Source organism: Arachis ipaensis, chromosome B10, assembly GCF_000816755.2.
Source record: "Arachis ipaensis cultivar K30076 chromosome B10, Araip1.1, whole genome shotgun sequence".
In the NCBI taxonomy this organism is placed as follows: Eukaryota; Viridiplantae; Streptophyta; class Magnoliopsida; order Fabales; family Fabaceae; genus Arachis; species Arachis ipaensis.
In genome coordinates this window covers 20,301,216-20,319,124 of record NC_029794.2, presented here as the reverse complement: position 1 = coordinate 20,319,124, position 17,909 = coordinate 20,301,216, and the positions used below count along the sequence as shown (strand labels likewise).

Sequence of the window (17,909 nt, the reverse complement as noted above, 5' to 3'; positions counted from 1 at the left end):
GCTCTACTATTTTTTTTGTATTCGAATAATTAATGTGTATTTTTTATTATTTTAAATTTAAATATAACTTTTCATAATAATGTATATTATTTTTTCCCCATAGTAATGTGTATTATTTTTACCCCAAATATAAATTTTATGGGTTCATCACTGTCCCTGGGTGTATAAAAAAATGCATATGAGAACAAATTAATTACTTTATCCACTTTAATAAATACTTATTTCATTTTACTAAAAGAAACTAGTTTTCTGCAATTTTTAAAAAATGATTAGTATGATATATATTTCGTTATGACACGACATATGGTTATATGAATTTTATTTATTTCGACTGCTCATTTTAAGAATGAAAACAAGTTTAAGTTAGTGAATTTTAATGTATAATGTAATAATAATATAGTAATTGTTTTATAAATTGTACGAATATAAAATAGTTATATCAAGGTTTGGCTAAATTTTTTGAGGCTTGAGCCTTGTTATTGAGATGACTCGTTTGCTACATTTTACTTTAAAAAAATTATATATGTAGATATATATTTATAACATTTGATGAGTGTGGAACCCTTTTTTTATGCAAACAATTTTAGGATTAATCTACTAGTCAATCTATTACTTTTTTTTGTTTTAATCCAATAGAAATGTTTTTTATTGTTTTCAGCTATTAAATTTTTAAAGGTATTTAATAATATATGGCGAAGAACACCTAATTATACAAAACCCATTTAAAATGTAAGACGAAAACATCTTTAGAAAAAAGTAAATTTAAAGTAGGCGTCTTTATTTCACTCGTCCAGGAAAAAGAATATAGTAACGTGCGGACAAAATACAGGGAGTAGTATTTGGGAATCAGGATGAACAATGTAAACCCTAGACCCTTCACACGTCTACTATATATAGGATGCCCACTACACCTTGAGACTATTGTTTTATGAAACCACTAAACCTGTCATACTGCTGCAGGAATTCCTAGACGTATACGACAGCTTCAGTGGGCGTCCCAACCAAGCAATGTCCAACAGCAACCCGGTTCAAGCCAATTATGAGGAGGTAGCATCCGTCGAGTACATCTGCACTCTAATCGCTGAAGTACGCGGCGACGTGCCGGAGTGTATCCCGGTTGCATATCGACTGGCGCAAGAACAGTGGGCAACCGATAACCCCAACAAGGTCGTTAGGCTCATAAGCAACACATGGGGAACGGGAGTAGGTGATGCACTTCACCGTTTCAACTATACATTTTTTTTAGGGATAAGTATGATTTTGGTCCCCAACGTAGGGGCTGAAAATTTATTTCGTCCCTTAACTTTTTTTCGCTCCAAAATGGTCCCCAAGGTTTCAGTTTATTGTAAAATGGTCCTTCGGACAAAAATACCCCTCCCTCCCTACCTCCCATCTTCTTCCTCAACCAGAAACAGAAGCAGAATCGCAAATGCAGGCAGAGGAGGAGCAGCGGCGTGGAGCGGCGGCGGCGTGGAGCTGCTGCGACGGCGACCTTCCCCCTTCCCCCTTTCCCCTCTTCCCGAAACAACACCCCCCTCCCGCTTCTCTTTCTCCCCCCTCCCCCCGTCTCGGCAGCGCTGTGTTTTCTCCCACCACCACCACCAGAACCCACCACCACCACCACATTATCATCATGGTCATCATCATCATCATCATCATAAGAAGAACAGCACCTAAACCACCAGAACAAAACCACCACTACCACCAGAACCCACCACCACCACATTATCATCATGGTTATCATCATCATCATCATCATCAGAAATCCACAACAATATTCCACAACAAATTTCAACAACAACAATATTCCACAACAAATTTAAAAAAAAAATGCAAAAATTTCACAAACAAATCAAGTTCACAGAAGAAGAAGAAAGAAGAAGAAGAAGAATTGGTGGTGCGGTGGTGAGGCGGAAGAAGAAGAAGAAGAAGAAGATGGTGGTGGTGCGGCAGGGGCGATGGTGCGGTGGAAGAAGAAGAAGAAGAAGAAGAAGAAGAAGAAGAAGAAGAAGAAGAAGAAGAAGAAGAAGAAGAAGAAGGAGGAGGTGGTTGTGGCGAATAAAAAAATATAATTGGTAAAAAGGACGATTTTAAAACAAACTAAAACTTTGGGGACCATTTTAGAGCGAAAAAAAGGCAAGGGACGAAATAAATTTTCAGCCCCTACGTTGGAGACCAAAATCATACTTATCCCTAATAAAAATAGGCATCAAGGTTGGAATAATCAAAGATGAGAGGAGCCACAAGGATTTGATAAACCCTCTTGGCAACAACCCCCTCCAACACTATAACCAACAACCATTCTGTGATGCATACCAAAATGATGACTATGGTGGACCCCCTTGTAGTTACCAACAAGCCCCGCCATATGCTTATGAACCATCTCCTCAACACAACTTTGAACCACCATACTCACAAGCCCCTTACCACCAAACACCACCATATGACCCTAACCTGTATCCACCACACCAACCACCATATGAACCACACCCAGAACCACCACCTCAATATTCACCATCTCCATATCCTTATCAAGAAGAACCACCTTCCTATTATGAACCCTTTCTCCAAAATAATGAACCCTCATATGCACCCCAATCTCCAATGGATGACTTCCTTCGTGGTCTTCTTCAAGGGCAAGCAAAGATGCAAAAGGGATGTACTGGAACTCGCGACTGCCTTAACCGAGGTAGTAAATAAATTAGCTTCTCAACATCTGAGCACTCAAAGTACTCCCATGGCTACATGTGGAGAATCAAAAGAAGAGCGTAGCATGAAGGAGACACTAGAAACTTCGGTAGACAATGAGGAACATGGCTTTGTATTGTAACAAGTGGAGGAAGCCATAATAGTTACAGAGGAAGAAATGGTTGAAGATTTAGGAGATGCTGAACCTCCATGGGAATCGAGAACTGTACAGGATTCTGCCGAGAAGTTTGAATTTGATGTTGAAGTGGGTGTACAACCTCCAAGGCATATCATGGTTGAAGATTTTGTAGAGGTTGATCAAGAGATGGAGATTAAAGAAGAGGAAGCACAACCTCTCATGCCCTTAGTAAGCCATAAAGAAGAGTTTGATTTGGAAGAAAGCTACCAAGAGAAAGAGGTTGGAATTGAAGAAGCTCGCAAAGAGGTGGAAGTTGTCAAGGAAGAGCTCAAGGGAATGGAGCTAGAAATCACCTTGCAAAAGTTGTTGGAGACCTCTCCTCCAAAGCCATCACCATCCATCCCTTCATTCAAGTGGGTAAATCTCTCATCTCTAACCTTAATTAGCTCACTTGAATATGCTTTGCTTGAGATAGATGGTCAGCTTAGAGCTCTTTGTGGCTATAAGAGCAAGCGGGAGATGGTTATTGGTAGGAGTTGTCATGCAAGATTCAATATGGTGGAAAGCTCAAAGTGCAAAGGTTGGTGTAAAGCTCAACTGAATGGGTCTAGGAAGTTGTTTGGCCGCTTCAGTGAGAATTCAGACTGCTTGCCACCTGGATGGAACAATATTGCTCAACAAGAAGACGGGTGCAAAAGCAAGATTTGGGACCCCGGAATTCATTCTGGCAATCAACACTCTTGGGGCCTTGTCACTTGCTTTAACTTACTTGAAGGCTTTCTGCGCCTAGTTTGGGATCCCGGAGGTTACTGGAAGTACAAACATTGGTGGGGATTCCTGGATGAATACAAGCATAAGCCACCATAACAGGGAGCTCACCAAATGTCCAACTTAAGGACTCTAACTAAAAGTGCTAGGTGGGAGACAACCCACCGTGGTATGATCGTTCCATTTTCAATTTTATTTAGTTTTGTTTGTTTTTGAATTTTATTTTATTTTATTTCATTGAACCTGGAATTATTCATAACATCCGCATTATCATTGCATTCTGCATTTTTGCATATAATAAAAAAAAACACGCACGCGACGCGTAAGCGTCGCTGACGCGTCCGCGTCACCAGTGCATTTGAAGAAAAGAGAATTGGACAGAGAGTCACGCGAAAGCGTGGCTGGAGGCGTGCCTTAGGCACAAATATGATCACGTGACCGCATCGCTGACGCGTTCGCGTCGTTTGCGAAATAGCCTCCCCACGCGTCCGCGTCACCCACGCGAACGCGTGGCCCTGTGAAATCGACGTAAATGGGTGTATGGCAGCAAGTTAGGCTGGAATGGGGCTGAAACGGTGCTAGAAGCACAAGCCTTACCACGCGAACGCATGCCCCACGCATCTGCGTCATTTTGCAAATATGGTCATCCACGCAATTGCGTCACCCACGCGAACGCGTCACCCCAGATTTTTGGCAAAATTCATTTAAAACAGAGAGTTGCGCGACCGCGAGGCTGTCCTCGCGCTAATGGCACAAATCACTCCACGCGAACGCGTGACCCACGCGTCCGCGTCACTCCATAGAAGCGCTATCCGCGCGAATGCGTAACCCACGCGCTCGCGTCACCTGCGCCGCACAACTTATCCAGATCAGCGACAATTATCTTATCTTTTCTTTTCTAATCCAAATTTCTTCTATCTTTTCTTCTTTCTTCTTCCTTTTCTTACTTTCTTCTTCTTCATCTCTTTAACTTCTCATCCATCTTCACTTCCATTCTATTTCATCTAATTTATTTGCATACTTTCATTCATTGCATTATTTTCATTGGTGTTAGAAATTTATTTGGGTCATTATTTTCTATATTTTGCTTGTGGATTATTAAAAAGGAATTGTTTGACAATTATATATTACTTTTTAAAGGGTTGCTTGCATGTTCAATTTAATATATTCAATAACTTATTTACCATGCATGCTATGTATTTGTGAAAACGCCCGTATGGCATTGTGCACTATTTTTAGATTTCTTTTATTCTACTACTCTAAATGCTTGCTTTTCACAAAATCCTTTTTATATTTTATTAATTAAATATAATTGTTATTCAAACATGTTAGTTTGAAAGACTTGGTAATCTAACTTGGACATGGAATGCATGATCTATGCTACTCATGCCTTTGCCAGCATGCCACTAAAAATATTGCATTTAATTGTCATTACATGCACTTGTTATATTTTCATTGATGAAATTTTCACATGTAGTCATGACCATGTGTTAACGTCATTCTTCTTTATTGTGCATTGATTACCACCTTTCCCGCTCTCTTCCTTGCTCTAACCCTTAGCTTTAAAAGTTACTTTCTTTTTCCCTTTTCAGGATGGCCACCAAGAAAGGTAAAGAGAAAGCTACTCCCAAACCACCGGCAAGGAAAGGAACAAAAAAAAAAGAGCCCCAGCTGAGGAACCACAACCCCCGTCCACTTGCACATCTTAGCATGCACCAAGGACGGTGCAATCTTTAAGTGTGGGGAGGTCGATACCGATCTCCGTGGGTTAGTTATTTCCTCTCAAACACCAATGTTTAAATTTTCTTTGTAGTTAGTTGTTGCATGTTTGATTACATATTTGTTTGATTTTGTGCATTTAACCACTACTTGGTTAAAGTAATATTTTCTTTTTCAAGAAACTTTTTATAGCATTTCACTAATTTAAATTAAAATTTTTGTTAAACCTGTTTGAAGAAATATTATACTGGAACATGGTTTAGAGCTCGAATACACAAAACCAGTGAGATTTTTTTAGCCTATTTAATTGGTTGCATTTTATCAACCAATATTTTATTTTTGGTGTTTATTTTTCTCTCTAAAATTGTGATCTTTGTCTTGCTTGATTCTATATTTCCATGGTTTGATGTATGCATGCACTTATATGATTGAGGCCTTTGTTTCACTAAGCTTACATACCCATATGGCCTTAACCTTTTCATTATCCATTGCAAACCAATTTTGAGCCTATTTTACCCCTTTGTTCTTTACTTTAGCTCATCACTAACTCTAGGCAGAAAACAATAATGTCCTTAATTTGAATCCTTGGTTAGTTTAGACTAGTGAAAGTGCTTATGATTTAAGTGTGGAAAAAGTGGGTTTGAAAACGTTTGGTTTAAGAATTGGGCATTGTATATCTTTATGAAAATGTGAAAGAAATGTTTAGGACATATTTGTAACAGCCCAGACCACCCGCTAGCACGATATTGTCCGCTTTGGCACACAAGGCCTCACGGTTTTGCTTTTGACGATAGGGATAATAGCCTAAGCCCCCCACACTCACTCGTCAAAACGCATCATACTAGGAAGAGGTATCCACACCCTTATAAGGCATGCTTCGTTCCCCTCTCCAACCGATGGGTGTGGATACCTCTCCCTAGTATGACGCGTTTTGACGAGTGAGTGTGGGGGGTTTCGGCTAGCATCCCTATCGTCAAAAGCAAAACCGTGAGGCCTTGTGTGCCAAAGCAGACAATATCGTGCTAGTGGGTGGTCTGGGCTGTTACAGATGGTATCAGAGCCAGAACCCGGATCGATGTGCCAGCGAGGGCGCTGGACTCCCTTAGGGGGGTGGATTGTAAGGCCCACATCGGTTGGAGAGGGGAACGAAGCATGCCTTATAAGGGTGTGGATACCTCTCCCTAGTATGACGCGTTTTGACGAGTGAGTGTGGGGGGTTTCGGCTAGCATCCCTATCGTCAAAAGCAAAACCGTGAGGCCTTGTGTGCCAAAGCGGACAATATCGTGCTAGTGGGTGGTCTGGGCTGTTACAATATTCATGCATTCAATAATTTAATCATATGCATTGAGAAAAATAAATAAATAAATAAATAAAAATAAAAAAAAGAGAAAAAGAAAAAGAAAAAAATAAAGGAGAAAAAGAAAAGAAAAAGAGCAAATAATAAAAAGGGGACAAAATGCCCCAAAGTAAATGGTGAAAGCAATGCATATGTACTGTACTTGAAATTAGAATGCATGAATATGTGGAAAACATGGTTAATGGATAGTTAGATTTGGTATTATGATTACATGGATTGTCTAAAGTTAGGTGAAAAGTTTAAGTTAATTAAGGATTCAGATTTTAGTCCACTTGGCCAAATACAATCCTACCTTGACCCTAACCCCATTACAACCCTTAAAAGACCTCTTGATATGTGTATTTGTGCATCAAATTTGTGTTGATTGGTAGAAGAAAATCAAGCCTTAGAAAGCAAGGTTAGTAGAGGATTGAGAGAATCGAACCTTAAACACATGAGTGATTAGAGTGTATACACTTCCAGTGAGGGTTCGATGCTCGATTCCTTGTTTCTGGCTTTCATGAGCTATCTTCTTCTTGCAAATCTATTTGTACTTCATTTTTATGATTTGAATTAGTGAAATCCAGTTCATGTATGTTCTTGGAAGATTTATTTACTTTTAACCAAGTAGGTAGAAACATTCTGCATGTAGTTGCATTCATATAGATAGGTTGCATTTCATACATTCTATCATTGCTCTTCACCCCTTTATAGCTTCTCTTGAGCTTAGCATGAAGACATGCTAATGTTTAAGTGTGGGGAGGTTGATAAACCATTATTTTATGGTTTATCTTGTGCTCAATTGAGTGGTTTTTATCAAGTCTTTGCACACTTATTCATACTAATCGCATGTTTTACATTTTCCTTCCTGATTTTGTGCTATGATTGAAAACATGTTTCATTGACCTTAATTTTATTAATTTTAATCCTCTCTTATTACCATTCGATGCCTTGATATGTGTGTTAAGTGATTTCAGGGATTACAGGGCAGGAATGGCTTAGAGGATGGAAAGGAAGCATGCAAAAGTGGAAGGAATACAAGAAACTGAAGAAACTGCTAAAGTTGTCTAGCCTGACCTCTTGGTACTAAATTGACCATAACTTGAGCTACAGAGGTCCAAATGATGCGATTTTAGTTGCGTTGGAAAGCTAACATCCGGGGCTTTGCAACAATATATTTACCATAGCTGCCCCAAAGCCAGGCGATGCGAACGCATGGATCACGCGGATGCATGACCTGGTAGAAACGCAATCCATGCAAACGCGTGGACGACGCTTCCGCTTCACTTTCCCGCGACCTATACGTACCAGAATATGCTGGGGGAAATTTCTGGACTGTTTTTGACCCAGTTTTCGGCCCAGAAAATACAGATTAGAGGCTATAAAGTGGGGGAATGCATCCATTCATGAACATGTCTTCCGTTATTCACTTTTCATAGTTTAGATGTAGTTTTTAGAGAGAGAGGTTCTCTCCTCTCTCTTGGGATTTAGGATTTTAGGATTTCTATTAGTTTAGTTCAATTCATCTTCAGTCACAGGTTCAATATTCCTTTTACTTTATATTTTTCTTTTACTTTCAGATACTTTAATGCTTTTATTTGTTGATTACTTATGTTGCCAAATTGGTTTACGAACCATTCATGTTAGGATTTTCTTTATTTAATATAAATTGAGGTATTTCAGATTTATGATTCTTATTTAGCTTTTTATATTCTTGGCTTTAATTGATTAATTGGAGACTCTTGAGTTATCAAACTCATCGTAATTGATAATTGTTATTTTTGCTAATTGAATTGAATTCTGATAACTCTAGTCCTTTCTTAGGAATTGACTAGGACTTGAGGATCAAACTAATTAGTCCACTTGATTTTTCTTTGCTTTAGTAAAGGTTAACTAAGTAGGATTAAAACTCAATTCTCATCACCATCGATAAGGATAACTAGGATAGGACTTCCAAATTTTCATACCTTGCCAAGAGTTTTATTAGATATTAATTTATTAATTCCTGGAATTTATTTTCCTTGTTCAAACCTTTCAAAACCCAAAATTCTACCTTTTCCATAGCTAATAATAAGTCATACCTCCCTGCAATTCCTTGAGAAGACGACCCAAGGTTTAAATACTCGGTTATCAATTTTATTAGGTTTGCTTAAGTGACAAACAAAACTTTTGTAAGAAAGGAATTCTTGTCGGTCTAGAAGCTATACTTACAACGCGAATTTATTGTGAAAATTCTAGATCGCGCGAGAGTTTTACTCTTTCAGGTATATAATGCTTGCTTCCCATAGTTTTATTTCCTCTTTTTGGACCACCTCTTTCTTAGTTGGATTGAGTCTCCTTTGTGGTTGCACAACCGGTTTAGCATCATCTTCAGGAAGGATCTTGTTGATGAGCGGATATTTTATACGCTTTTTGGGGATAATTTCATATAGTTTTGAGTATGTTTTAGTTAGTTTTTAGTTTATTTCCAGTAGTTTTTAGGAAAAATTCATATTTCTGGACTTTACTATGAGTTGTGTGTTTTTCTGTAATTTCAGGTATTTTTCTGGCTGAAATTGAAGGAGCTGAGCAAAAATCTGATTCAGGCTGAAAAAGGACTGCTGATGCTGTTGGATTCTGACCTCCCTGCACTCAAAGTGGATTTTCTGGAGCTACTGAACTCGAAATGGCGTGCTTCCAATTGCATTGGAAAGTAGACATCCAGGGCTTTCCAGAAATGTATAATAGTCCATACTTTGCACAAGAATAGACGACGTAAACTGGCGTTCAACGCCAGTCCTCTACCCAATTCTGGCGTCCAGCGCCAGAAAAGGATCAAAAACTGGAGTTGAACGCCCAAAGTGGCACAAAAACTGGCGTTCAACTCCACAAATGGCCTCTGCACGTGAATTGGTTAAAGTCTCAGCCCCAGCACACACCAAGTGGGCCCCAGCACACCAAGTGGGCCCCAGAAGTGGATCTCTGCATCATCCATCATAGTCCACTCATATTTTGTAACCCTAGGCTACTGGTTTAGTATTTAAACGACTTTTAGAGACTTATTTTGCATCTCATGACATTTCAGATCTAAACTTTGTATTCTCTGACGACATGAGTCTCTAAACCCCATTGTTGGGGGTGAGGAGCTCTGCTGTGTCTCGATGAATTAATGTAAGTATTTCTGTTTTCTATTCAAACACGCTTGTTCCTATCTAAGATGTTCATTCGCGCTTAACTGTGATGAAGGTGATGATCAGTGACATTCATCACCTTCCTCAACCCATGAACGTGTGCCTGACAACCACCTCTGTTCTATATCTGATTGAATGAGTATCTCTGAGATCTCTTAATCAGAATCTCCGTGGTATAAGCTAGAACTGATGGCGGCATTCATGAGAATCCGGAAAGTCTAAACCTTGTCTGTGGTATTCCGAGTAGGATTCAAGGATTGAATGACTGTGACGAGCTTCAAACTCCTGAAGGCTGGGCGTTAGTGACAGACGCAAAAGGATAGTAAATCCTATTCCAACCGGATCGAGAACCAACCGGTGATTAGCCGTGCTGTGACAGAGTGCGTGAGCGTAGTTTTCACTGGAAGGATGGAAGGTAGCCATTGACAACGGTGATCCCCCAACACACAGCTTGCCATAGGAGGATGTGCGTGCGTGAGCAAGAAGACAGAGGAAAGCAGAGATTCAGAAGACAAAGCATCTCCAAAACTCCAACATATTCTCCATTACTACACAACAAGTAACTTTTAATTTATGCTCTACTGGTTACTCACAATTCAATTGATAAACATAATTGACTTCCTGACTAAGATTTACAAGATAACCATAGATTGCTTCAAACCAACAATCTCCGTGGGATTCGACCCTTACTCACGTAAGGTATTACTTGGACGACCCAGTGCACTTGCTGGTCATGTGTGCGAAATTGTAAGAGAGTAACAATTTTGTGCACCAAGTTTTTGGCGCCGTTGCCGGAGATTGTTCGTGTTTGAACAACTGACGGATTATTTTGTTGCTTAGATTAGGAAAAATCTTTCTTTTTTGGTTTAGAGTCTTTTATTATTTATCCCTTGTTAACATACTTTAAACTTATAGCTCAGCTATTTAGAACGTGGTGTTTATGTTCATGATAATTGGCTATCATATTTTTAAAACCTTTTTCAAAAATAATTTTTCTATTAAATCCTGTGCCAAACTTTAAGTTTGGTGTTTTCTTGTTGAATTCCCTTTGGTTTTCGAAAATTTTGGTTTGGTTTTCTAAAAAAATTTTAAGTTTGGTGTTCTTTCTTCATGTTCTTGTGTTCTTGTGAATCTTCAAAGTGTTCTTGAGTTTTCCTTGTGTCTTGATCTTAAAATTTTTTAAGTTTGGTGTTCCTTGGTGTTTTCCCTCCAAATTTTTCGAAAACAAGGAGCATTAGATCTAAAAATTTTAAATCTTGTACTATCTTATTGTTTTTCTCTCTCCTCACTAAATTCAAAAATATCTTTTCAAAATATCTCTTCTAACTTCCTAACTTCTTATCTTTTCAAAATTTGTTTCAACTAACTAACTAACTTTTTGTTTGTTTCTTAACTTTTTCAAAACTACCTAACTAACTCTCCCTCTCTCTAATTTTCGAAAATATCTTCCCTCTTTTTCAAAAATTTCTTTTTTTTATTAACTAATTAATTTCTTTTTTTTATAAACGAAAAAAAATTTTTTTTTTTAACTTCAAAATTCAAATTCTTTTTAGTTATTTTATTTTATTTAAGTATTTACTTCTTATAAAATAAAATAAATAGAAAGGTAAATCAGTCCAAGTTATATCCATAGATCCATCATGGACATAAGTGGAAATGAACAGTCCAGGAGGACTCTGGGGTCATATTCTAGCCCCTCTACTGCTTCATATGGAAGTAGCATCTGCATACCCTTCATTGGAGTCAGTAGCTTTGAGTTGAATCCTCAGCTCATTATCATGGTGCAGCAAAGTTGCCAGTATTCCGGTCTTCCACAGGAAGAACCTACAGAGTTTCTGTGCATACACTTAGTTAGACTAATCCCCTTTAAATCACCAATGGTCCACCCAAGAGCTGTTTTATTGCTCCTGAGCACTGTAATAAGCGCCTCTTCCTCACCAGGTTTCAAGGAAGAGCTAACAATCAATGGATAGGAATCATTTTTACCTAAAAACACATATTTCAAAGAAGGAGACAAAGGTTTTAGCTCAAGCTTGGGGACTTCTTCCTCCACTTTAGGCGTGCTCACCATGTCTTTCTGGGTTGGTGAATAATCAATCTCAAGTAATTTATAGTCAGAAAGGAGATCCAGAATATCATCAAGTACCTCAACTTCTAGTACTTCTTGAACAAGTAGTTCAAAAACATCAACTCTCATACACCCTTCAGAATCATTAGGGTGTTTGAGGGCTTCAAATACATTAAGGACCACCTGTTCTTCATTGACCCTCAGGGTTAATTCACCCTTTTGCACACTAATCAGAGCTCTACCTATAGCTAAAAAGGGTCTTCCAAGAATAATAGAGGACTTTTTATCCTCTTCCATATCCAATATAACAAAATCAGCAAGAAAAATAAATGGCCCTACTTTCACAAGTAAATCCTCGACAACCCCCACATGAAATTTAATAGAAAGATAAGCAAGTTGAAGAGAAATACGAGTGGGTTTTACCTCCTCAATTTGGAGCTTTTTCATAACTGAAAGTGGCATGAGATTGATGCTAGCTCCAAGATCACACAAGGCTCTTTGAATAGTGACATCTCCAATGGTGCAAGGAATTACAAAGCTCCCTGGATCCTGCATCTTCTCAGGAAGGTTATGTTGAATAATAGCACTACATTCCTTAGTTAACACCACTGTCTCTTTTTCCTTCCAATTTCTCTTGTTAGTTAATAGTTCTTTCATGAATTTAGCATAGAGAGGCATTTGCTCAAGCGCCTCAGCAAAAGGGATGTTGATCTGTAGCTTCTTGAAGACTTCTAAAAATCTAGAAAATTGCTTGTCTTTGGAAGCCTTCTGAAGCCTCTGAGGATATGGCATTTTAGGCTTGTACTCAAGAGACTTTGGCAATGTAGGATAAGTATCAAGAGAGACTAGGAATGGGTTATCTGCACGCCTAGGAGGGACTTGCCCCACCTCTTCTTTCATCTCCTCTGGAGCTTCTTATTCAACTAGCTCCTCATTGACCTAGGGGTGGCAACCCTACCCGAACCCGCGGGTACCCACCCCGCCCCTACCCGCTCGGGGCGGGTAATTACCCGCCCCGAGCGGGTAGGGGCGGGTTCAACCTAAACCCGACCCCGCCCCGCCCCGCACAAGAACCCGCCCCGTTAAAACCCGCCCCGGTGCGGGGGCGGGTAATTACCCGCCCCCGCACCGGGGCGGGTTTTAACGGGGCGGGTTCTTGTGCGGGGCGGGGCGGGGTCGGGTAGAGCAAAAACCCGCCCCTACCCGCCCCGTTGCCACCCCTACATTGACCTTAGTCTCAGAACCAGTCACTTTACCACTTCTCAATTGAATGGCCTTGCAGTCTTCTCTTGGGTTCACCACTATATCATCAGGAAATGTACTTGGAAGCCTCTCAGGTATTTACTTGCTCAACTAGCCCACTTACACCTCCAAATTTCTAATGGAAGCTCTAGTTTTCTGCATAAAATTATTTAGTAGTGCTTCCCAATCAGTGTTCTTCTGGGGCTGAAAATTTGCCTGCTGAGGTGGTTGTTGCTGATGAGACTGAAATTGGTTGTTATTCGGATTGTTCTGTTGAAAACCACCCTGAAAAATTATTGTTAAAATCATGGGATCTCTGAGGTTGCTCTCTCCACCCAAAATTTGGGTGATTTCTCCACCCCTGATCATAGGTCTTAGAGTATGGATCATTATTGGAGTTTCTAGGAGCATTCCCCATATAATTGACCTGTTCAGTAGAAGATTGAGCATAATCATAATTCTCACCTTGCATAGAGCTACCAGTCATGTCATAAGGGGCCTCTTGAGGTGCAGTCTGAGTGTTGACAGCTGAAACCTGCATCCCACTCAATTGTTGAGTAATTAAATTCATCTGCTGAGACAAAAATTTGTTCTGAGCAAGAAGAGCATCAAAAGCTCCAAAACACCTTTCTTCTGAGGAGTCCCAGAGTTTACAAGATTCCAGTTTGATGAGTATAAATATTGGTTGTTAGTAATCCACTTAATAAGCTCAGTAGTCTCCTCTGGTATCTTCTTCATGTGCAATAAACTACCTGCAGAATTATCTAAACACATCTTGGACATTTCACATAAGCCCTCATAAAAGATATCCAGCTGAGTCCATTTAGAAAACATGTCCGGAGGGCATTGCCTAATCAGTAACTTGAATCTCTCCCAAGCTTCATAAAGGGTTTCACCATCTTTCTACTTGAAAGTCTGAACCTACACCTTCAACTTAGTCAGATTTTGTGGTGGGAAAAATTTAGTCAGAAATCCAGTGACCACCTTATCCTAAGTATCCAGACTCTCTTTGAGTTGAGAATCTAACCACAATTTTGCTCTATCCCTCACAGCAAATGGGAAGATCATGAGTTTGTATACCTCAGGATTCACTCCATTAGTCTTCACAGTATCACAAATCTGCAAAAAATTAGAAATAAGCTGATTTAAATCTTCCTAAGACCATCTCCAGTAGGGAACTCATCCCAGTTCCTGTTTATGGCCCACCTGTCATAAAAAGTAACTCCACATCGACTTTTGCATCATAAACAGTAAATAAGAACTCAAAGTATCTCTCTCTTCTCCATTAGGAGGAACTAACTTTAGTCTCTGTTGTGGTCTCACTTAATTAATTAATTAAAATACTTAAAATAAATGTAATTAATTTTTTTCAATAATATAATTTAAATTTATAAATTTAAAAATAATTCACTATTAAAAGATATTAATATTAAATAAATTCATATATAACAATAATACACAATATATAATTCGGGATTACACTAATTTGTAAAATTACTTAATAAAAAGAAAAACATAATTAAGCTCTATAGTTGACGACAAGCATTGTGAAATTGCCATATGTGTTCAATTAAGTCCTCTTTCAATTATCTATGCTGCTGCCTATTTCGAAGATGGGCATTTCTTTGGAGAAATTGATGGTATGGTGCAAAATCTTCTTCTCCCAGCTGAGGTTGTGATAAGCCATTTTCGACATCATCATACTCTAAGCCTTGAGAAAAATTTCTTGCATAAGTGTCTCTTTCATCCTCAACAATCATATTATGCAATATAATCATTATGTTGGCAGTTTCTTCTTTTTCCAAAAGCGATTTGGACCACGTATAATTGCAAAGCGTGCTTGCAACACTCCGAATGCTCGCTCCACATCTTTTCTTTGCCCTTCTTGGTATTGTGCAAATAACTTGCGTTTCTCCCCTTGTGGATTTGAGATTGATTTGACAAATGTGACCCATTCAGGATAAATACCGTCTGCTAAATAGTATCACATAGTGTAATTGTTACCATTAATAGTATAATTTACCTTCGGAGCACGGTCATTTAGAATATCATCGAACACTGGAGAACGATCTAACACGTTGATATCGTTATTTGAACCAGAAACTCTAAAGAACGCATGCCATATCCAAAGGTCTGAAGATGCTACAACCTCAAGTACTATGGTTGCAACTCCACGATAACCACTCATGTACATACCTTTCCACGCCTTTGGACAATTTTTCCATTGCAAATGCATGCACTCAATGCTACCCAACATGCCAGGAAAGCCACGACCCTCCGCCATTTGTAGCAGGCGTCGAACGTCATTTGGATTTGGTTTTCGCAAGTATTCATCCTCGAACACCGAAATGACACCTTCAACAAATTTTTCCAAGCATTCAATTGTAGTGCTCTCGCCTATGCGCACATAATCATCAACAGCATCAGCTGCTGCGCCATATGCTAACATTCGTATCGCAGCGGTACATTTATGGAGTGGTGACAAGCCTCTTCTTCCAGTTGCATCAACTCTCTGTGGGAAATACCGATAGACGTTTGAGAGAGTGTTTAGTATCCGAAGGAACACATGTCTTCTCATTCGAAATATCTGTCGGAAAATGTTAGCATTATACATCGGTTCATCTGCAAAGTAATCTTGAAAAAGGCGATCATGTCCTACTTCTCGATCTTTGTTGATCCATCTATGAGGAGTTGGGATAGAGCTTCTATCGAGATCTTCTTCATCTGAATCTTCAAGTAAATACTCATCGATCCAACTATCTATGAGTGTGTTATCTTGCCGTCTTTTTTTGCCATACAAAGCCTCATTAAACATATCATCAAAATTTCTAGCCATATCTAGAAATGTAATTTTTAGTTCTCTTTCGAGGTGAGAAAAAAGAGTTGAAGTGGAGTTGCAAAGTCCTTGATAGTTGATATTTATAAGTGTGTCTACAATAAGTACCTACTCCTCAACGGCTAGGTTTACAACGGCTACTTAACGGCTAGTTTTGCAACGACTAATTTTGCAATGGTCACTTTCATGAACAATAACGGCACAATAATATTGACTAATTTAAAAAATTACATCGGAAATAAATAAAACAAACTACATCACATACCAGTAATATGCAATAAAAATAAGAACATACTACATAACTCTACGAATACAAGGAACCATTAAGTAAACCACTTGGCGATTATTTTCTCACATGCAATCTCATGAAGAGCTTGTCATTTTTTCACTCATTGTAGATGTGTCAGCATTAAGTATTTGCATATCTGATGAGCGGATAATTTATACCCTTTTTGGCATTATTTTTACTTAGTTTTTAGTATGTTTTAGTTACTTTTTATTATATTTTTATTAGTTTTTATGCAAAAATTACATTTCTAGACTTTACTATGAGTTTGTGTGTTTTTCTATGATTTCAGGTATTTTCTGGCTGAAATTGAGGGACCTGAGCAAAAATCTGATTCAGAGGCTGAAAAAGGACTGCAGATGCTATTGGATTCTGACCCTTCTACACTCGAAGTGGATTTTCTGGAGCTACAGAAGCCCAATTGCCACGCTCTTAATTGCGTTGGAAAGTAGACATCCTGGGATTTCCCGCAATATATAATAGTCCATACTTTGCCCGAGATTTGATGGCCCAAGCTAGCGTCCAAAGCCAGCCTAAAACTTTCTGGCGTAAAACGCCCAAACTGGCACCAGAATTGGAGTTAAATGCCCAAACTGGCACCCAAGCTGGCGTTTAACTCCAAGAACAGCCTATGCACGTGAAAGCCTCAATGCTCAGCCCAAGCACACACAAAGTGGGTCCCGAAAGTGGATTTCTGCACTATCTGCACTTAGTTATTCATTTTCTGTAAACCTAGGTTACTAGTTTAGTATAAAAACTACTTTTAGAGATTTATTTTATATCTTTTGATCACTATTGATCTTTGATCAGTTTTATGCTATCATAGACCATTGTACACGTTTGGGGGCTGGCCTCACGGCCATGCCTAGACCTTTTTCACGTATGTATTTTCAACGGTGGAGTTTCTACACCCCATAGATTAAGGTGTGGAGCTCTGCTGTTGATGAGCGGATAATTTATACGCTTTTTGGCATTATTTTTACATAGTTTTTAGTATGATTTGATTACTTTTTAGTATATTTTTATTAGTTTTTAATTAAAAATCACATTTCTGTACTTTACTAGGAGTTTGTGTGTTTTTCTGTGATTTCAGGTATTTTCTGACTGAAATTGAAGGACTTGAGCAAAAATCTGATTTAGAGGCTGAAGAAGGACTGCAGATGCTGTTGGATTCTGACCTCCCTGAACTCAAAGTGGATTTTCTGGAGCTACAGAAACCCAAATGGCGCGCTCTCAATTGCGTTGGAAAGTAGACATCTAGGGCTTTCCAGCAATATATAATAGTCCATACTTATCCCAAGTTTAGACGACGCAAACTGGCGTTCAACGCCAGCTTTCTGCTCTATTCTGGCGTTAAACGCCAGAAACAAGTTGCAAAGCAGAGTTAAACGCCAGAAACAAGTTACAAACTGGCGTTCAAATCCAAGGAAGACCTCTACACGTGAAAGCTTCAATGCTCAGCCCAAGCACACACCAAGTGGGCCCGGAAGTGGATTTTTGCATCATTTACTTATCTCTGTAAACCCTAGTAACTAGTTTAGTATAAATAGGACTTTTTACTATTGTATTTACATCTTTTGATCATCTCTGGTTAGTCTTTGACTAATTTTATGTTTTGAGATCACGTTTAGGGGGCTGGCCATTCGGCCATGCCTG

General features: G+C 38.9%; 1 protein-coding gene across 1 annotated transcript; it reads right to left on the bottom strand.

Moving 5' to 3' along the window:
• Nucleotides 11,784-15,946, bottom strand: LOC107620311. Its single transcript, XM_021114484.1, has 4 exons — nucleotides 15,155-15,946; nucleotides 13,597-13,666; nucleotides 11,890-12,023; nucleotides 11,784-11,807 (listed from the first exon to the last, which is right to left on the bottom strand). Exons 1-4 carry the CDS (start codon nucleotides 15,944-15,946, stop codon nucleotides 11,784-11,786), a joined length of 1,020 nt encoding a protein of 339 aa, XP_020970143.1.